Raw genomic sequence first — 21,591 nt, 5'->3', positions numbered from 1 at the left:
AAACCACAGATGGGAAAAATGGAACATGACCACAGCTCTTGGGGACTGTCCTTGGATACCCAGGATGAGCAGGTAACTTAGGTACACATGATGCCCTTAATCACCTAACAGTGTTAGGCTAAGTGTTGGGGATCAGACTCTGAGGGGACAGAGAAGGGGCAGGCTGCTCCTGGAGGCATTCCCAACCCCCCTTGGTGTGGCTGAGAGTGAGGACAAATATGAGCTACTTAATCCTCAGTCCTGGCAAGGACCCTCCAGGGATACCTGTGGGGAGGGGCAGGGCAGAGCAGAGCTTCAGGTTCCCTCTGCCACCCTGCAGCTAAGAGTCCAGCTGACTCTTCCTTCTGCTCTATTTCCTCTGTCAGGTGAAAGAAGCTAGCTCGCCCCGATGCTCCCCTCTCCCCTCCTGCTGGAGGGAGGTTCTTGGGGCTACTTAGGACTTCGTCTGTAAAACATCACTTGCCTTCTCCACAGAGGCTTCCTCTGGTCATAGGGTGGGGCACAGGCCCTGTAGACCTCTAAACCAGTATGAGTATGGACCCTTTGAAGACACGGGGAGAGCCTTCTCTTGACAGATTTCAGTGTGGCTGGGTGCTGAACTCCTTCAGTTTTCTCCTGCTGTGCTTTCCATCCCTGCCTCTCTCTGACATTGCCTTCAGCCAGGCTGATGTCACCCTTCACAAGGCCCTAGCAGGCTCCATGTCACAGGAGGAACAGCAGAGAAAAACCAGTGCACAGAGCCAGCAGATTCCTTATATGACGGTGTCTTCTGCAGAGAAGAGGTCTTAGCGCTGGGATCAGAACTCAGCTCCCAGCCGTGATTTCACTCCACACAGCTTAGTCACTTTGGTACATGACAGTCCTAGTCCCTCAGAACCTGTCCCATGTCAAAGGTTTTCAGAAGGGCCCACTGAGGCAATGCACATTCAAATGCTTTGAACAAGAACATAAAGCTGTGGGGGAGTGTGTTCTATAGCGCTGGGTGACACTGTGCGGCTGACCCTGTGCTGTGTGCTGCAACAAGTATGAGAGGGATGCCTCTATCCTAAAGAAGCTGTGTGCTCTGGAGTGGACCTCTCAGGGCTGTGAGCAATGGGACTTTTAGCATGATTTGGTTGTTGTTCTTTTGGATGGACAAGAGGAAGGCACACGTTTGTGAAACAAAGGGACACATAAACAGATGGTGACAAAGGGTCTTCACAATCAATAAATGTGATGAGAGATGGAAGGAGGAGAAGAGGAGAAGGCCCAGAGTGTCAGGAGAGCATTCATGTAGAAAATGATGGAGATATACAGCCATGTCCCACTTCGTGTTTCTGTGAGTGAAGAGCTGAATGTCTGTTGGTGCTCCCAGGAGATTATATCACCATGGTAGACATCTTGGTTTAAGCACACTCATGTTCACACATCCATGGAGTCATTCCTTAGAACACATGGTTTATTAAGCAACCTGTGACTGCTTGGGCTTCAGGAATTTACCTGAGAACATTGGCTGAGGTGGAGAGTGGAGAGGACCCAGTCAGCAAAAGGACTGAGCCCTTAGCCTGGCGTGAACTTTCCTTCTGAACTAATGGGAGGTGCAACCTAAACACAGGCTGGTCTTTGGCCTCCAGTGTTATTTTTTATGGCTTACTTTGCAGTCTTTTACCTTGGATATGTGTGATTAACCTCCCAAAATCTCGGTTTCTTCCACACACTGTGCACACAGGTCTTGGAGACATTGAGCTAACTGACCTGGAGTCTTCTTCCCTAGGGAGCTGCTCTCATAGGGTCAGAAGGTGCTACACAAGCTGCCAAGGGAGAGGGGCAACTGGTAGCTATGAAGCCTGCAAACAACAGCAATGCTTGGACTGGCACAACATCCTGGGTGTGCAATAGTGGTACCCTATCCTATGGGACTTATGGCTCATTGGAAAGGAGGGGATTCAGACACAATACAGTAAGCCTAGACAGTTCTAGCCAGGCTAGAGAAGTCATGGGCCCAAGGGGAGAACCTACTGATGCCATTTCTCTAAACCAATATAATTTCTAATTGTAATCTAAATACTTGTCCTCACCCCCACAGATATTATTCCGTCTCTTCAAAGAAGCTTCCTTTTTACAACAGACAGAGATTACAGATGTCCTCAACTGCTCAAAATAGGGGGCTGTGAGGTGCCCAACCCCAAATGACAAATCTGTAACATAACTCTTACATCTAAGGCTTAGGAAATTTGTACAATCGGTAAATTTATACAATAGGAATTTGTGCACTAAGAAGATTATAAAGAGCCAGAGTCTCAGGACACTTGCTGATAAATGGTACTTCCTAGATGTGACAAGCAAAATGTACCCATCCCAACAATATGGCTGTCTGAACAAGACCTGTGTAATGACAACACCAGTTGAATGTGGACAGGGCAAATTCCTCATAGTCTCCCCCTAGATAAAGTGCTATGGAGTAATTATCTAGAGATGGAGAATCAATTTCCTTCAGGGACTGCCAGCTCCCACTGAGGCTTTCCAATCCTAAGAAATACACCCTGGACACATGTACATATATGAACAATGCCAAATGGGCTTAGTATGCTGTATGTGCATGCATGCATACATACACACTACATACATGCATATATATATACATATGCACACATGTGTGTGCATGTAACAATGATAACAAAAAGAGTATGAATTTTGGAGGGAGAGGGGAGGACACAAGAAGATTTGGAGGGAATAGGAGTAATTTAGTGCTTGTGTATAAAATTCTTTCAAAAAATTAAATTAAAAGAATAAAGAATGCCACACTATGTAGCACCTCATTTGAACGTGTCTGGAGTCTCAGAAGCTTAATTACCCTACACTGTTCCAAATGGACTTTGAGAGCTTGTCCTAGGGCATCTAGCAGAGGTAAGTAGCTGCTCATATATCCTTGGAGACTCAAGAACTATCCTCCTCATTCAAGGAATTCACTCTCACACATTGAGCATGTGACTTTGGGAGGGACGCACATGGAGCAATGAGATAGAAAGGGGACACTTGCCTAGCCCGTCAGATCTGCTGAGTTGACCCCAGCAATCAATGATGTGACAGATGCCACACTAAGGTTGCCCTCACATCCCCATCTGGCCTATCCACTCTCCCCTGTGACCAAGGGGAACATTTCAGAATGCTCCAACAAATAAGATGTAACTGTGCCCAGCAGAGAGAACCCAGTGAGAGGCAAAGCCATCTGCCCTGATTCCTCCTGACTGGGGCTAGCAAATGAAGCAGGCCTCATCCTACTCTGCCAGGCAGTCTTTCACCTCCCAAAACCCCAGTGACCAATTCCATAGCTGTAAGCAGGGTAGCTTAGGCATGTGGAGATGGATTTCCTCTGGCAGCCCGGAATGCATTGTGAACCTCATTTCTTTGATGGAAGGATGAAGAAATAATTTTATCGGATTTATTTTCCCGTAGGAATACTGAGTCACGGAACCTGGGCACTCCCCCCCCCCAGCCATGAAACCTCTGAGCTCTTCAAGCCACCCCTGCCAAAGCCTCATCAGATAAATATACCCAAGTGCATGGCCACTGGGCTCTAGGCATCTTGATTAGAGTGGAGGTGGCATGAGGTAGGCTGCCAAGGTGACTCAGAATCTGTCCCCACCTCTGTTCCTTCCCTTGGTCAGTCCTCAGAAGAGCTAACTGGAGCAGCTGGACAGCTCACTAGTGTGGGCTTGTTCTTAGAGTCTAACAAACGTGGGACTCATTGGACTCAGCCTGTAGGACAGGGAGCCTGCAGGAGCAAGGGCCTTGGGCTAAGGATGGAAGCACTGGGGTCAAGCTCATTTGCTTTATGGATGGATGAGTAGCCCAAAGGGCCTTCACACCTTTGGATATCTTGTTTTCTTTGCCTGCACAATGGGATGGCTGCCTTGTGCTGCTTGTCACAGAGTGTGGTTGTAAGGACCCTCTGAATCAGTGCTGCCAGATCAACATCTTAGAACTAATCACAGCCGAGTCACTTAAGTGCCTCCTTCTCTACTGGGCAAATAATTCCCAATCCCTGACGTCTGAGCAAATTCCAGTTCTCTTTCTACCACACACTTCATGTTCTTGTCCTGTGGAATTGAAGTGCTCTGTCTACATTAACTCCCAGAGTCAAGCTGCTCTAGCAGTTTTGGGTTAGAAGATGAGTGTGTTCCTCCTGCGTAGGTCCTTCAGAGGCCCTGGCAAAGGCCCAGGCCAGTGAGCCCCATCCAAAGGCATTCCCCTGCTAGGTGCTGTGTACAAACCCCTACTATCTAAGATACCGAGTTGTTTCTTTCTGTGCCTATTACCCACCCCCTTTTCTCCTCTCTGTTTGCTGTGGCCCTCTTCCCATCCCCCAGTGCTGACATCAATGCATGAGCTGAACCTACTAAAGGTAAACTCAGGGCTTCCCTTCCAGGGGCTTGGCTTCAGAAAAAGCCACCTGCTTCCCTGCCTGGCCTGATGTGTTCATACACAGCCTCCCTGTTTTTCCAGAGGATCCTCTTAAGTGTGGGAGGCCTAGGGAGCCAGGGCCTTGTATGCTGCTGGTCCTTCCTGGAAGGATTCTGTGTCCCATCTTACAGTACTCCAATAGAAGGTCTCACATTCCTCTTTTCATTTTGTTGTTTCCTTCAGTGGAGTCCAACAGTGGGTCCATGGGATGACTGAATAGGGGAAAGCAAGAATGAATGACTGTGGAGGTCTCTTGGCAAACTGTCCCTTGAGGAATTGTACTGAGAGCTCAACAACCTGGGGCAGAGGAGGGCAAATCTGGCTCTCTCTTTTGTTCCCTTCTTTCCTGGTGCGGCTGATTGAATGATTCAAAGGCTCGCAGAGCATCAGGTCATCCACACAAAGCAGAGCTCTCTCCTTAGGGGGAACTGAATGCTTATTTACTCTTGACCCAAATATGATTGACATCACGGTGGCCTGGAAACACGGATACAGGTTTCCCCAACACCACACACAATGAAAACCAGTTCATGGGGCTTTTATTGTTACAGAACAAAAGGAAGTCATAAATCAAGGCATCTTCAGAGCCACAGATAGAGATGTTCCATGAGTGCGTTACTCGAACGCAAGCCCATCTTATCAGATATAAGTCTCAGATGCAGACAGCCTTTCTTAGCTTTGGAGTCAGTGGAAGCTAGTGGTCTGTTAGGCTAACATCTTCTAAAAGATTTACCTGATACTCACAAGGATATTGGGTCAGACACAGAGGTAGACACTGAATAGTTGTTAAGAGGGCAAAGAGAGCCCAAGTTAATTTGGCTCTGGAAATGCCATGTTCCAATTCCCTACATACCATGAAGCTCGAATCCAGTGGTTCTCAACCTTCCCAACACTGTGGCTCTTTAATACAATTCCTCACATTGTGCTGACCTCCAACCATACATTTATTGTCATTGCTACTTCACAACTAGAATTTTGCTACTGTTGTGAATTGTAATGTACATATTTTTGTAGCTAGAGGTTTGCCAAAGGTGTCGTGACCCATAGGTTGAAAATCGCCTTTGTAACCAGTCAGTCTTGCAGATTCTTTTATAGGTATGGCTTTTTCTTGGGAATACCAGTCACAAGATACGTCGGAAGATGTGAATGATACAGAGCAGGTGATATGAACTGTGCCCCCAGGGAGCTATTATATAAAGCAACAATAACAAAGACTCTCCAGTGGAAGGCCCAGAGTACGGGAAAACATGAAAGAGCGCCCCCCACCCCCCCAAAGCGGTACAGCTGATCTAGAGGAAAATAAGGTTTGTGCTAAGAGGCCATGCTAGGGAGATAGGCTGGTCACTAGGAGGATCAAGGGTTGGGGTGCTCCAGCTATGGGGCTGGAAACTCCATGTTCCAATTCCCTACATGCCATGAAGCCCCCATAGCTGGAGCACCCCTTCTTGGAGGCTGTTTCCACCGCTACCATCTCTTCTTTTCCTTTAGCCTTGCTGGCTTCAAACACCAGATTCCAATGACTCAGTGTCCCAGTGCAGGGATGACAGTGTCTTTGGAATCAAGGAGAATAGGTTTCAAAACCTGCTGTCAGTCACTGACGCAATCAGTTTGGTTTGTTTGTTTTTTTTTAACCTCACTTTCTGTAAAATGGTGACAATCATCTCCATCCCTAGGGCTGTTGTGCTGGTTAAAGATGCTATTGTGACTACACCCTAGAGCCTGCATAAAATAGCTCAGACATGCTGCTTTTCCCTCAAAAAAGTAAGCATTACTTTTTACCTGCTTTTATCTCAAAAAAGTAAGCATTACTCCCAGAATTCTTTGTGAGTACACACCCTCAACGGATGAAAACTGAGGCTTGAGAAGATACTGGTCCAGCCGTGTTCCTGGCAATGCTGTCCATAAAGTGCTAAGGGAGCTGGGGGACTAACTGCCTGCCAGTGGGTAAGAACACATATAATATTATCTACACATGTGACAATATTTTTCAACCTTGAAAAAGAAGACCACCAAGCCTGTCATCCCAGCTTCTCTAAAAGCTCAAGCAGGAGAACCAAAAGTTCAAGGCTGTGCTTGGGTTTCAGAGAGAGTTCAAGGCTAGCCTGGGCAACTTAGTGAGACCTGTCTTAAAATAGGAGTTTTTTTTTTTTTTTTTTTTTTTTTTTTAAGTGCTAGGTATGCAGCTTAGTGGTAGAGAATCTACCTAGCATATTTGAGGCCCTGGGCTTAAGTCCAGTATGACAGAAACCCATTCATGGGTGGTGATCACACTCGATCACAACACACACACACACACACACACACACACACACACACAGAGGATCATTGTGCAGTTCTGTTTGGATGAGGGACTTGAGTAGAACGGTGGTGGGCAGGCATGGTTACAGGGGTAGAGGGATTAGTGTTTAATTCATTTAGGGATGTTGAAACATTCTGGAGATGGATGGTGGTGATGGCTGTTCGACTGTGTGAACACACTTAATGTCCGGGTGCATTAAAAATGGTTAAAACAGTAAATCTACACTATAGTTGTTTGAACAATTTTTTTTAATGTTGCCTTTATTCCACTTCAGAAGCAAAGGTTTTACTGGTTTCCCTTTTCTCTTGAAGAATGTGGACAAGGGCAGACTCACTGTGGCACTTCTGAAAGGTCACCAGCCCTGAGCCTGACACCTAATTATCAGCTGATCCTGCCCAGATTCCCAGAGGGGGCACTGATTAATGGTGCTCCGCTCAGACCAAGAAGTCTATAGATCAGGCTCATTGGAAGCTGGCTCTGTGCTGGAGTAGGGCAGAGGGAGGAAACGGAAGATTCTTGTCTACTGCATACCAACCCATGTGCTAACCAGGTGCCAGGCTTGTGAATGAAAAACGCTGTCTTTGAGGAATTTGCAATCAATCACCTTTGGCCTCAGTTGCCAGCTAGCCAGGCTTCACTGTGGAGATGCCTAGGAAGGGAAAAGGAAAGAGAAATATTTTTCCATGACTTGGGACCTAGAGACATCTCTCTAGGACTGCCTTATGACCTGGCTCTTGAGATGGGCATTGCTACTTGACTTTGCTAGTGACCTCTAACAATAAAAGCACCTGGGTCTAGACACGAGGAACATTAGGCTTGACTGACAGAATCTTCAGAGCACTAGAATTAGCAAGCACTTAGGCCCCAAGGCAGGTAGAGACAAGAAGCCAATCCCAGTTTCCACTTGTTAAGGAACTTGCTTTGACCAGCCTCCCTTTGGGGTCCAAGGCCCCAGGTACTAGAGAACAACCTAGAGTCTGGGGTGGGAGTCTTAAAAGATGGTCTCACTTTTTTCTGCCTCTCTAACCCCTATACCTGCAGTTCACAGGAATCCTACTGGGAAATATGGTTGGCAGTACAAGTTTGAGCCCCAATCCCAAATAAGTGCTTTCCCTCCCTCCCTTGTATTTGTTTATGGAGACTTGAGGTAATGTTAGGCCTTTAGTTTAGTTGTAAACAACAGTTTAGTTTTTGCTTTAAAGCTGCACAGAGACAAAGATCTACTGAAGCATAACTTTCTTTTGTATTTTCAAAATATAATTTCCAAAACTGAAATCTAAAAAGGAAAGAAAATATGAGTCTCATGGAAAGATTTGGTTGATTGGTAAGGAGGATTTCAGCAGGGGAGCAGTTGATAAGAGAGGGTAATGAAGGGTTAAAAACGACCAATATTCATTAATACCTATATGAAATTATTCAAGAATTTACAATGAAACTAAGAGCCCCCCAAATATTATTTTAAAACAACAACAACAACAGAATGTTCATTAGCAATAAAATGATAATGTTGGTTCAAAAATCACTTGAGGAAAAGTATGTAAGAGAAAAAAATAAATAAGGATTCTGCCTTTTTATTGCTGTTGTTTTGTTTGTTTGTTGTTTATAACCATTTAAGACGAATTTGATTAATGACAGAGCAGTAAAATTGAATTTATTTTATACAGGAAAGAAGTCATTGTAACACTACTTGAGAAAATATGGTTCGAGTTAACATGCAACTTCATAGTCTGGTTCCTTGATTAATATTAATAATATTTGACAGTCGATCTTCTAGAGCTACTTTCTGATAGATGTGTGCCCCAAGTGTGAGTTAGCTGTTTCTAGCATCCACATTAAGAAATAAAACCGTGGGGCTGGACAGATGGCAGAATGGCTAAGAGCACTTATTTGCTGCTCTTACGGAGGATTCAGGTTCAATTCCCAGAACCTACATGATGGCTCACAGCCATATCTAACTCCAGTTCTAGGGGATCCAGTGCTGGCTTTTGAATGCATTAGGTACACTGGTGGTGCACAGATATACATACAGGAAAAACACATACATGAATAAAATAACAAAGAAAGAAAGCTGGATGGCAGTTGTGCACACCTTTAATCCCAGCACTCAGGAGGCAGAGGAAGGTGGATCAATTAGTTCAAGGGCAGCCTGGTGAACAGTGAGTTCTAGGACAGCCAGAGATGTACAGAGAAATTCTGTCTTTAAAATCCAAATAAGATAGATAGATAGATAGATAGATAGATAGATAGATAGATAGATAGATAGTGTGATGGTTTGTATATGCTTGGTCTAGGAAGTGGCACTGTTGGGAGGTGTGGCCTTGTTGAAGTAGGTGTGGCCTTGTGGGTGTGGGCGTTAATACCCTTGTGGTAGCTGTCCAGGAGCCAATATTCTGCCAGCAGCTTTCAAATGAAGATGTAGAACTCTCAGCTCTGCCTTCACCATACCTGCCTAGATGCTGCCATGCTCCCACCTTGATGACAATGGACTGAACTTCTGAACCTGTAAGCCAGTCCCAATTAAATGTTGTCCTTTATAAGACTTGCCTTGGTCATGGTGTCTGTTCACATCAGTAAAACCCTAACTAAGACAGAGAGACAGACAGACAGATGATATAACCATAAGTTGGGTGTGGTGGTACATGCCTTTAATCTCAGCCCTTGGGAGGCAGAGGCAGAGGCAGAGGCAGAGGCAGAGGCAGAGGCAGAGGCAGAGGCAGATGGACTTCAGTGAGCTTGAGGCCAGCCTTGCCTCCATAGTGAGTTCTAGAACAGCCAGAGCTACATAGTGAGACTCTGACTAGGATCAAAACAAAACAAAACTGAAAGAAAGCCAAGAGCCAGGTGTGGCTCAGATACCGGTAATCCCCACACTTAGGCGGTTAAGGCAAGAGGATTTTGAGTTTGAGGTCATTATGAACAATATAGTGAGACCCCTGTCTCGAAAGAAACAAAACCCCCGAACAAAACCCACACACAAAAGAAGCAAAAACAAACACAAAAGTCATTTGAATAATATGTTTTAACCCGACAAGTCCAAAATATTGTCATTTTGGCATATGGCAATAGCCACATTTCAAGAGCTCAACAGCCATCTGTGGATTACAGTTCTGGAGAATTCAATCATCTCTGTGTGGATGTGTTAAACGAAGCTTCCATATGACACTGAAGAAATGCAGTCCTCCACTTGGCCTCATCCGTACTTGAGATCATTCTTCATAACAATGTTTCCAGATTCCTAAGAACCAACAAAGATTCCAAGAAAGGTGACCCTCAACTATGGATCCTAACAGGCTTGTGCAAAGCAGCAGGTGTTCAGGGCTACAAGACACAACATCCTGTGGGCAGAACACATTTCAGTTTGCAAGGTGGAGAACGTAGTGGAGAGACACTTTAAGCAGAAGGCCAAGTGAGCCTAAAGCAAGGGAGGGCACACCTTTAAGAAACAGTGATGTGGGGCTATGGCTGGAGAACAGGGTGTATTGAGAAGGCAAGGCATGGACTAAGGTCTGGTGGGTAGGCTGAGACCTTGAAGTCTGTGGAAGCCATGGTGGCATGTCTTGTCTATATCCAGAAAGGAAAGGACACATCTTATCTTGAGCTCTTTCAAAGAGCTTTGATCCTGATCACATTTTTGACTCATTCCCTCTTGTTACCACCACTGTGAATAGAGATAAAATCTGTATCATTGTTGGTAGCTAAAAATATTTTCTAGCCATCAAATGATAGAAATGATGTCCAAATCCAGGATGATGAAAGTACTGGTAGATCGGATAAAGTGATTTCTAAGGTCTCCAATGAACAGAGACTCCTGGGACTGAGGGAGGCTGCATGATGATTTATGGATTGGTGACTTCATGGTTGATCTCAGGCAACCTTTGGGTCAGGTTCGTGTGAGATATGAATATCCATCCAAGCCTGGCATCAACTCACTCACGGGCCAAGTAAACAAGAAAGGGCATAGCTGGACAGTTTTCATCCCTGTTGTCTGGAGGGAGATAAGAGGTGACTTGGATTTCTCTCGCCCTGAGTCCTTTACAAGCATTCTCTAAATCACTGGGCTCAGCTTCTAGAAGAAACAGGTCAAAGGAGAATAGGTAAAGCTGGAATAGGTCACAGAATAAGCAGAATGGAGAATGCCTCAATTCTTGGCAATATTCTCCAGGGTCCCCCACCCTATCAACATCAACAAGAAACTAACTTGTTTCACGGTTAGTTCTCCAGGAGAAACAGCACATGGGCACAGAAGAAGCATCAGTAGGAGAGCCTGTAGTTGGTAGGAAGAGAAGAAGCAGCGTGGGGGAGATTTGATGATGCTCTGTGGTCAGCTGACTCTCCTGTATGCTCACTCTGGGGCGGGTGGGGATGATGGGGGGGGCGGGCAGGGCTGGGTCTTTAGACAGCTTCTTGGAGAGCTGGTGTGTTTGGAAGGCAGCAGACTCTAGTTGAATGAGTCAGGGTCCTTATTTCACTTGGGGCTATGCAATTACCATATGCAAGACTAACCATCCAGTAGAATCAGGGAAGCTCTGATCTCATCTCCTTGGAGATAAGACACCCCCCCCTTCAGTTTCCACACATTTTGCTATGAACCGATTGCTGCTAGGTTTCACAGAAACGCTTTCTGATGACGGGGAGAGGAGAGAAAATGAAAGCCCAGAGAAGCAGAGGCTACTGAATTGGAACTTGGGAATGGAGCCAGGCCTGCCAGCTCCCAGCTCCATGTTTAGAAATGAGCTCCACAAAAATGCCAAATAGTTGGTTAAAGCCAAAATGCAGTGTGATCTCCGGTTGTGTTCCAAATATCACAGGCACGTTCAGTTGCCTCTCTACCAGCCACCTAAGCTGCCAGCACTTCTGCTGAGACCTTTGGACTCTCCATCTCCCACCTCCAGTCATACCTAAGCATCCAGGCCCAGGGGGCAGGATGTGGGTAACTGTGCTCACTCACCCTGTCCCAGTTTATGAAGGGGAAGATGTGAGAAGTACGGGAAGCTTCATAGGGAAGCTTCATGATCATCAGTTTCTGAGCTCAGTCGTAGGTATGGGATTTCATTCAAGCCCCCAAGAACCTATGAGGGTTGACAATCCTATCTCTCAATGACAAGTGCGAGCTGTAGCTCAGACAAGTTAAGCCAACTGCCAAAGTCACACAGCCTAGGTGAAAGCAGGCTAGAGTTCAAGGTCCTGTCCAGTTACTTCCAAGCAGCCCTGAGCTGCACTGTAGGAAAACAAACAAAAACCAGTGAAGAAACAAACGCATCTTGGAGTAGATGGGAAAATATCACTCAAGGATGGCTGTCTTCAAAGTCTATGCAGTATATTACCCTTTTTAAATTTTCTAAAGAACCTCCCCCCACCTCAAACCCTGTGTGTGCATGTGTGTATGTGTGTGTGTGTGCATGCATTCAATATAGTATGCATGGAGAACTTGCTGGAAGCCATTTTCTTCTTTCCACCATGTGAGTCCCAGGAATCAGACTGAGGTTATTAGGCTTGGTGGTAAGTGCCTTTACTGTTGAGCATCTCTTTGGCCACATTGTGTATAACCTCAAGCCTGAATTTTCTCACAGTTCATGAGAAAGGAGCAAACTCCACGGAGATGCTAAAGGAACTATAGATCTTTCTGTAAAAATGTACTGTAACCCACAGATGCTTACAACCTTTGCTGCAACTAATTCCCATTAGTTCATGGGCTCTGGGAGTTGACCAATTTCCTTCAAAGGCCAGGAGTCTACAGGGTGGACGCTTTGGTAGGAAATGAGTGTTGCGGGTAGCATGGGTGTTTTGGCAGGGGAGGAGAAGGAACAGAGGGATGCTACTGGGACCAGACAGGGAGTCAGCTGTGCAGAGGTTGAGAGCTTAGACACTTCTACGGTGAAGCTTGCTGGTGTCCTAGTGTTGTATAGCAGTTTCATCTGAGATTAAAACCTTCCATCTTGGAACAAAACTGGCTAAGACACAGTATGCTTATCGGGGGATGAAATAACAGGGATGTTCTAACAGGAAGGGGACACTTAGTCCTGTAGGAAAGCTCTTTAAGACAGGAAGCAAATGGTTGAAATAGCTTCAGGAAGTCCCTGAAACTGATCAGATTCAATAGGTCCCTCCCTTCCTCCTTAAGTGTGTATGTAGAGTAAGGACTTCTGATAGTCTCAGACAAGCAGAGCTGCCTAGAAGAGGCACTGAGCTCTCTATAAGAGGTTCAGGCAAAATGAGCAGCCTGTAAGAAGCAGAGACTAGTCAGGCTGCTGCCTAGAAGCAGAGAGACCAGCTGAACTGCTTGGGAAAGGCTCAGACCAACTGATCTACCTGAAAGGGCACTCTGACCTGTTAAGCTGTATACAAACTGAGCACTTGGTAGCATTGTGGAGGACCTAGGTTTGATTCCTAGTACCCACATGGCAGTTTACAGCTGTTTGTAATTCTAGTTCTAGGGGATCCAAATCTGTTTTCTGACACACTCCTCTGGTTTTTGTAGGCACTGGGCATGAACAGGGTACACACGCACATATATATGCAAGCAAAACACTGATATACATAAAAATATATTTTAAAAAAATTCTTTCCCCTTGCAGCCAGCAGCATCCATACATAGAATAAAAACCCAGAATAGTCTTGGTCTTAAAGTAACTTTACACTTGCCAAAGATAGGTGGTGTCAGGCTAACTCACTTATAAGTCAGCCTGTTAAAAGTAATGATTACATGAGGAAAACATCGCCAAAGAAAGAGCCCTAACTAATTCACGCCGGAATGGAATGTATGTCTCCTGACGGGCCTATCTGTGAGGTTTTGATCCGTGTCTTCCTTTAATTATGCCTGCTCGGCCCATTTGCTCAACAGATGAATGTGTGGGATTTGCCCAGTGATTCTATTTCTAGACTGTTTGGTTCATTTTAGGCTTCATAGTCTTGGCCTTCAATAGTCAGGCCTCCTTCCTGTCTCCCTGTCTCTGCCTCCTTCCTTCCCCCTTCCCTCCCTCCCTGCCTTCTTCTCTTCCTCCTTTTCCTCTTCTCTATCTTCTCTTCTCCAATGCCCCCTCTTCGTCCATTTCTAGACTCCTGATTTTTCTTTTGGTCTGCTCCCTGTCACTGTAACAACTGTAACCCGTGATAATCATCTTAGTAGGAGGCATGTTTATTTGGCTCATGATTTCAGAGGCATCAGTCCATGGCCACTGGGTTCTGTCATTTGGGGACCATGGACCATGGTCAATCATGGCAGGAACACACAGCAGAGCATCACAAGGCAGTGTGAACTAGCAGCAGAGGTGGTGCTGGCTGAGGAGCTGGCATCCACCCAGGACTGGGTCTGCTCACTTCATGGAGTTCCAGAAGCAAAGAGAGGAGGAAGGACTAGAACTCCACTATCCTCCTAAATGCCACTCACTCTCCTAGGAACATAACTTCTTCCCACTAGGCCTCCTATCTTATAGGTTCTGTTGCTGGACAACAGCACCTTGAACAGGGGACCAAATCTTCGGGGGAAACGGAAGATCCAAACTGTAGCATCTGCTTCCAATGTGTCCTATGCTTTCTCCCACCCCACTGTCTCCCAGAGTCTTACTTTCAGTAGTGTGTGTGTGTGTGTGTGTGTGTGTGTGTGTGTGTGTGTGAAGCCTTGGGCCTTGGAGGAGAGGTAAAAATCAGCTTGTTAAAGTTAGGGCTGAGTTACCCTAACCATGGACATAGCAGGCAGTGTCACGAGCAGCAAGCATGTGTTATCCTGCCTCTGGGTCACTAAGAAGGAACCAGTCTGTACCAGTGAGGAGCCTCATGGGTATTAATGGCCTACGCTGGACACATACCACCTCATCATCCCACAGTAAATAGTTTTAGCAAGGGATTGGGGGGGGGGAGATCATTTCTGGAACTTTATATCATTAAAATCAGACTTGAAACTTTAACCCCTATTTCCTCAAGAACATACACTGATCACTGTCCCACCTACGGGGTCTGGCCAGTGTTTCACTCATCCATCTCCCTATTCCTCTCTATAGAGCCTGAGATGCAGGGTTTCTTAGAGAAGGCACCAGATTCAGAGGGGTTAAGTCATTTGCCCAATGCCACAGAGTGCCCAAGCAACAAGAACAGTTGCATCTAGAATTAGCTGGATATGGACAGAATGGATTGATTGTAGTGGTGGTGTTGAGTGAGACCCATGGTTAAGTTCGGTCATAGACTCGGTGATGAGTGCACAAAACCAGAACCAGCCCGAATGAGTTTGAGCCCATGAAATCTATCTTCAGTCTACCTCCCCCTCTGCTTTTCTTGTCTGTAATGAGATTGTTCAGATGAGTAACTGCCTGCACAGAGCACAGAACTAACCTGCTTTGCCCTGTTGGAAGTACTCAATCAAAGGGACCCGTGTTCTCTAACTTTCTGAGGCAACCGCCTCTGACCACAGAACACCCACACCTCTAAAAGGTAAGGGAATTGATAGCCCTTCACTCCAGCTCCTGCTTTACACGATCTCAGGGGACCTGTTCAGCATCCAATTTACCTAAGGACCTTTGGGTGATGTGATGTCTCTGTGGGCTTACCCCAATTTCACAAATGTGGAGGCACGGCAGCATCATGGGCCTGGCTTGGACCCCACGGAGTAGCTGCTCCCCTTTCTAGGCCTCTCTTTCTGTGGCTCGCTTCGTCAGTGGGGATCTTTGTCCAGCACTGACTACTTACTGAGTAAGAGCTGGGGAGAGAAAGAGGCACAGAATGTTCACCATGAAGACTGAGAAGGAAGAAGGTTGGAGAGAAAGGCTCAGGACACAAGCCCCTGGCTGTCCTGAATGGAGTGGGCAGATCCGTGCTCACCAACCAGGGAAACTTTAGTTGCTTAGAGCCTGGGAGCTATGGATGGGGAGGGCATGGACTTGGAGGTGGGGTTCTAGGGCACAGCCTCCCCAGGAAGTTGTTCTGAGCTAATTCTGAGACTCAGATGTAAGCTGGAATGACAGACAGGAAAGAAACAAGTCAACAGCGGGCGGTTAAGCCATCCACAATTTGTTTCCCCATTCTCCTTTGAGCTCCTACATACGGAGCAGGGGCTTAGGTGAGTAAACAAACAAGAAGTAGTCCCTGTGGAAAGTATGCAAAGTGCTTACTGTGCACACGCGAAGGGCAGGCCCCAGGAGAGCTCAGGAAAGACTCTCAGAGCGAGCTGATGCTTGAGTGAGCCTTGAGAGATACAGAAGCGTATCAGGGAAAAGACTCAATACCAGCATGTGGGAGGGGGCAAAAGGGAGAAGGATCTATTAGACTGGGGCAGATGCTAATGTTCAGCATTTCTGATAGCTTAATTCAGTGCTGGGGGTTGAACTCCAGGCCTTTTGAATGCTACATAAGCTCTCTACCATTGAACTACAGCCTAACCACCTTCCTTTGTTTTGTGGTTAATCAGAGTCAAGCATTAACTCCGGTAGAGTCCTATCTTCTAATTTTACCCATGTAAGGAGATCTGCCTTCTTTAGGTTTAAAAAAAACAAAACAAAACAAACAAGCAAAAGCCTATCCTGCTTAGGGCTCTTTGGTGTTACAACCTAAGATACAATAAGGTTTTTGTCTCTGAATGGTAAGAGGTCTTGCAATTTTATCTCCTGGGAAATAAAACAGAGACAGACCCTAATTCATGCTGAAATGCGGATGATTAACGTCTTCTTGTTCCTAGATTAGAAGGGGAAGTGCGAGTAAACAGAGTGAAAATGTCCTGAAAGGAGGCAAGGAGAAGCCAGCAGCAAGAGGAAGGCAGAGTGCCCTAGCTAGGAGATGGGAATCTGGAAGAAATGGAGCATACTAGAAACCAACATTTCAACCGTGTGTAGGGAAATCCAACTTGTCACAGTTCAGCACTAAGGTCCAGAGAGAGAAAGAGAAGGGTTTCCCTGGGGCCTTTGTGCCTTCTCCCTCCCCATCCTGCCCAGCCTTCCTGGGAATTGGTTGCTACCTCTAGTAGGATCCCAAGAGAAATGAAATCCCCCAGCGGTCTTGCAGAAGTATAAACAGTGCTGTCCCCTAAGGGGACGGAGGGACTGCTACTATACTAGTGTCACAAGATGTCAGGGTGAGGCTGGCCTAACTTCTGTCCCTAGCCACGGAAGGGTGCATTGACTTCTCACTGGGCTGACTGTCTGATGCCTCAGGAAGGTGCTGTTCCTCCACAGAGGCAGCCATGATGGTGGTGGCGCAACATCACACCTCTGTTCTCCATGGCAACTAGGGAGCTGCCACCCCAGGGAAGCCACCATGGCAACAGCTATTGCAGAACAGCTAGGAGCCTCTGGGCCTCCAGGCTTTATGGGCTTGTCCTCTTGGTCTTCCTGAGGGGTCACTAGCTTACCTGGGACTTAAAGAAGGAGAAGCAGCCATCTCTCTAAGCCTGGCCTCTGGGTCTTAGACTCTGTAAAGAAGGCTGTCAGTGGTTGGTTCGCTGTGACCATTTCATCACTGAGTCAGAGAGCCAGATACAAAGGACAGAAAGAAGAAATGCAAAAAGGGTCTCCAAAATCAGAAGTGGAGTTGAGCTTGGGTTAAGGAATCTTGGTCTCTTGTCTCTACAAAGGTTTTCCTTGGTGGGCAGCCAAACCCTACAATCCCAGGATATGTGACCCACAACATAGGAAACCCCTCTTGGTCAGTGAAACGAAGCACCTGGTCCTCCCACCGGATGGGCCTAGGCAGGATGACAAGGCTTGGGTTTCATGAAGAATAAGATTCTTGGGAGTACTGGTTAGAGGTGAATGCTGGGCCAGGCAGCTGGGTCCCAGGGCTCTCCTTCCTTCTTCCCAGCCTTACTTTCAGTCCTCCTGACTGATAATGACTCCTATCTTCATCATCTTCATCTTCTTCACCATCTTTCTCCTCTTCATCAGTTCTTCAACACTTCTTCCTCTTTCTTTCTTCATCTTGTTCTCTTTGGCTTGCTTCTTTCTTCCTTGTTATTTATTAGTTCGGTTAAACATTTTGTTGAGCATCTACTATGCAAGAGAAGGCAGGAGGAGTCAGCACTCTTGAGAAGCCTGCAGTGGGGTAGGGGTATTCCACCAGAGCATCACCCCCAGCACCCTCTCTCCCCCGCCACACAAAAAAATAAGGTAGAAAATGGAGAGCTCTGAAGGTAGGGAGATGAAGAGCTGTTGTGCTGTGCTCTCTCTCTCTCTCTCTCTCTCTCTCTCTCTCTCTCTCTCTCTCATTATTTTGACAGCTTCTCAGGCAGGAAATGTATAATGGAAAGAGAACAGCTTTTCACATGTTCCCCAAGGGCTCCCAGGAATGCCCTAGAAGTGAGGCACTCGAGCCAAGTGGAGGGCATGGCTGAGCTCAGCAGCTGTGAGCTAGGCTGGTCTCCTGCTTGCTCATTCATTCACAAAATAGGGACTGAGCCCCTCAGATTGTGCTGGGCTCCATCCAGCAATTCACAGAAGCTAGTAAGAGGCAAATGTGCAGCAATACAGAGGGCCATGAAGACAACCAGCTGGCTGTGATAGAAAACAACAGAGGACCAAGCTGGGGCTCCACTGGACAGATGGCTCTGCTGGTAAAGTGTGCCTGTTGCATGAGTATGAGGACCTGAGTTCAGATCTCCATGCCAACAAACACACAAACAAAGAAGCAAACAAACGTCCAGATAGGGAGGTATCCATCTCTACCTTTAGCACTAGAGAGAGGGAGATACCTAAGATAGGTAGATCCATGGAGCTCATTGGCCAGTCAGCCTAGATGAATTGAGGAGACCTATATTGAGTGCTGGAAGAAAGAAAGAAAGAAAGAAAGAAAGAAAGAAAGAAAGAAAGAAAGAAAGAAAGAAAGAAAGAAAGGAAGGAAGGAAAGAAGGAAGAAAGAAAGAAAGAAAGAAAGAAAGAAAGAAAGAAAGAAAGAAAGAAAGAAAGAAAGAAAGAAAGAAAGAAGGAAGGAAGGAAAGAAGGAAGGAAAGCAAGCAAGCAAACAAGCAAACAAGCAAGCAAAGGTCTAGAAAGTGCCTTAGCAGCTAAAAGCGCTTGCTACAATAACAAGCCCCCCCTCCCCCCCAAAAAAAACTGAGCTAAATCCCCAGACCCCATAGAAAAAAAACCTGATGCCATCAATTGCATCTGAAACCCCAGCATTCCTACAAGACCATAGAGGAGACAGGAGAATCTGCCAGAAGTTCATGGGTCAACTAGCCTAGGGTATGTGATGCAGTGAACAGAAGGTGAGACCTGACTTTTGAAGGTTGTCCTGTGGCTTCCACATGCATGTCATGGCATGGTGAACAGGTGCAACAGGAACACACACATATACCACAGCCACACAAAATGGAAGATGACTACTAAGCAGGAAGGGAAATGGCAAAAGGAAAAATATATACATCCATAGAAGACGGGTGAGGGCAGGCACCTGGCGAGGAGGGCACACCGAGGTTGGGAGCATGGGAGCATGGGTTCTTTTGCCTGATGCACAGGGTTATAAGAACTCAGCCAAGCAAAGGGCTGGAGCAGGTAAACAAGGAAAATGGTTCCCACGATGGGATGGGAACAATATGTATCAGGCATTTGCAGGAGCGTGGAAGAGAGAAGAGAGAGGAAGAGCTAAGGGTAAAGCCAAGCTGGGGCGGGGGTTGGGGGAGCTCCTGGAGTCTGAATATAGAGGTGAGGTGAGTCTGCAGAGGTGGGGGCGGGGTGGGGTAGGGAAAGGGGCTAAGAAACAGCCATGTCATAACCCCCCTCTGCCGCCCGGCCCCCTGCAGACTTAGACTTTTACTTGAAGTGCAATGGGAACGAAACCACCAAGGGTTCCAAGAGGAACAGGATTTGAAGCTGCTCTCTGGTTGCTGGGTACAGACCAGTGATGATTATGGAAGAGCTGAGGGGTCACGAGGATCGTGGGGGTCATGGAGGGGAGGAGAAGCTGGGAGGGACCTCTTGCAAAACGACCAGGCTGGGGACCTCAGACAGAACTGCACCGATTTTGGAAGGGAGCAGGAAGAGGACATTTGAGATACATTTCCAAGTGAGAAAAAAAGAATGTCTGGCCTGTGTCCTCCTCCAGCACACAAGCTCCTCGCAGTCGGGACTCCTGTCCGCTCCCTTTCCCCAGGAAGTAGCACAAGCATTTAAGAGTGCTGTGTTTGAGAACTGAGTCAGTGATGTAGTAAGAAGATGAGATGGTGGAGCCACTCTGCCATCCAGGTTCTGGCCAGCCTTAGGGTGTGTGCAGAGAGAAAGAGGGAAGGTAGAGGGTGAAGTCAAAGGCCTATGCAGAGTAACAGGAAAGATGCTATGACATTGCTGAGGGCAGCATGGGAATGAAGGTGGACCACCGTGTGCTTGCTGAATGACTAACAGATGTGAGAGGGGATTTCTGAAATGGAACGAGAAATGAGATATCACCTGCATGCTACAAATGTTTAAAGCATGTGAGTGGGTAAGGTTGCCTAGGAGAGAGGATGCAGGAGAAAGGGGTCCCTACCCACAACCAGGACTTGTCGCATTCAGTAGCAAAGTCAACCAAAAGCAGGACTGTGGTTTGCAGTAATCTAATCCCTAATGACCTTAGTAAATACTTTAACTGTGCCCTTCCCTAGAGTCCCTGGAAAGGCAAGCAGACACCTGGAGGGGGTGGTTACAACTGGGGTGCTTGAGACAGCCAGGTCTCAAGAGTCCTTGACAGTCCTCTAGAGCCATGCATGCTGTTTGGGGCCTGAGGATGATGACTATAGTCCCCAAGGACTGGGGATAGCTCACATCCAGCCAGTGTGTGAGTACTGTCGTGCACAAAAGGCCTTGGAGCTCCAAGCTAGACAGAGTGTTCCCAGTGACAATGCCACGGGGAATCTCTGGTGGTGAGTGTGGGATCCCATGGCAACCCACGCCCGTGTCTACTGAGTCCCTACTGACTAGAAGGGTCACAGATGTTCTTTGCCATGGCAGGAATTTGGAAAAGTCACATCAGGAAAAGAGCACATCTGAGCCTTCCCAGGATCTCTAGGTTCTGGACCTGCTCCAGCTGAGTCAGCCCTCGGTCAGAGGTCTAACCACCTCGCACACCAGGCAGCTCTTCCCACAACGAGCACTTGGCTACTGGTGTCTCCACATCCTTCCAGGAATGGCTTTCCCCTCAGCCTACAGAGTGGTCCGTTCCTAATCTTCTTTGGCCATTTTGTTAGAAAGCATGGTTTTGAAAGGCCTGAAAGTCCTTGACCAGATGTTCACAGTGCCACCTCTTGGGGGACAGTGAAATGCAAGGAAGGCAATCAGGCTTCCCTGCTGAGTGGATGTGGAATATTTTCTAACATTTTTTCCCCACTGTGTTTGTGAAGGAAACAAAAATGGTGTGTGTGTCTGTGGTGTCTGTGTATCTCTGTGTGTGTGTGAGTCTGTGTGTGCCTGTGTGTGTGTGTGTATCTGTGTGTCGTGTACACAACCTTGGTTATTGTTCCTTATGTGCCTCCATCTTCATATTAAGACAGGGTCTCTAGCTGACCTGGGACTTGCCAAGTGGATTAGACTAGCTGACTGGCGAGCCTCGAGGATCTGCCTGTCTTGCCTCCCAGTGCCAGAGTTACAAACACGCACTGCCATGACCAGCTTTTTATAAACATGGATTCTGGGAATCAGACGTAGCTTATCACGCTTGAAAAGCAAGTACTTTATTGACCAAGCCAGCTATCCATCCCCCAAATAACATTTGTTTTTATTCTTGAACCCAATTGGCCTCCTTAACATTTCTACCAATAATTGGACCCATGTCCTTCAAGAGGTGGTTTTCCACCAAATACTCTCCAGGCCAAGCTGCTCCTCGTGTCACCTGGTTTCCGAGCCGGTCGCACCCATTTCTCTTCTGTGTGTCAGAGAATAAGATTCCACCGGTTTTGCACT

The 21,591-nt window shown here is 46.8% G+C and overlaps 1 protein-coding gene across 1 annotated transcript in view; it reads right to left on the bottom strand.

Annotated features, from left to right (window-relative positions):
• Nucleotides 1–9,456: 9,456 nt before the first annotated feature.
• Kcnc4 (potassium voltage-gated channel subfamily C member 4) overlaps nucleotides 9,457–21,591 on the bottom strand; it is a 35,858-nt gene continuing 23,723 nt past the window's right edge. Inside the window, exon 4 of the mRNA XM_085835582.1 lies at nucleotides 9,457–10,808. Coding sequence (XP_085691708.1) covers nucleotides 10,669–10,808 — 140 coding nt within the window. The 3' untranslated portion in view covers nucleotides 9,457–10,668. The remainder of the gene's footprint in view (nucleotides 10,809–21,591) is intronic.

This window comes from Mus caroli, unplaced genomic scaffold (assembly GCF_978045245.1).
Source record: "Mus caroli unplaced genomic scaffold, Mus_caroli_1 scaffold_3, whole genome shotgun sequence".
Classification (NCBI taxonomy): domain Eukaryota; kingdom Metazoa; phylum Chordata; class Mammalia; order Rodentia; family Muridae; genus Mus; species Mus caroli.
Note: the sequence above shows the minus strand (reverse complement) of the source record. Positions and strands in the feature narration are given on the sequence as shown.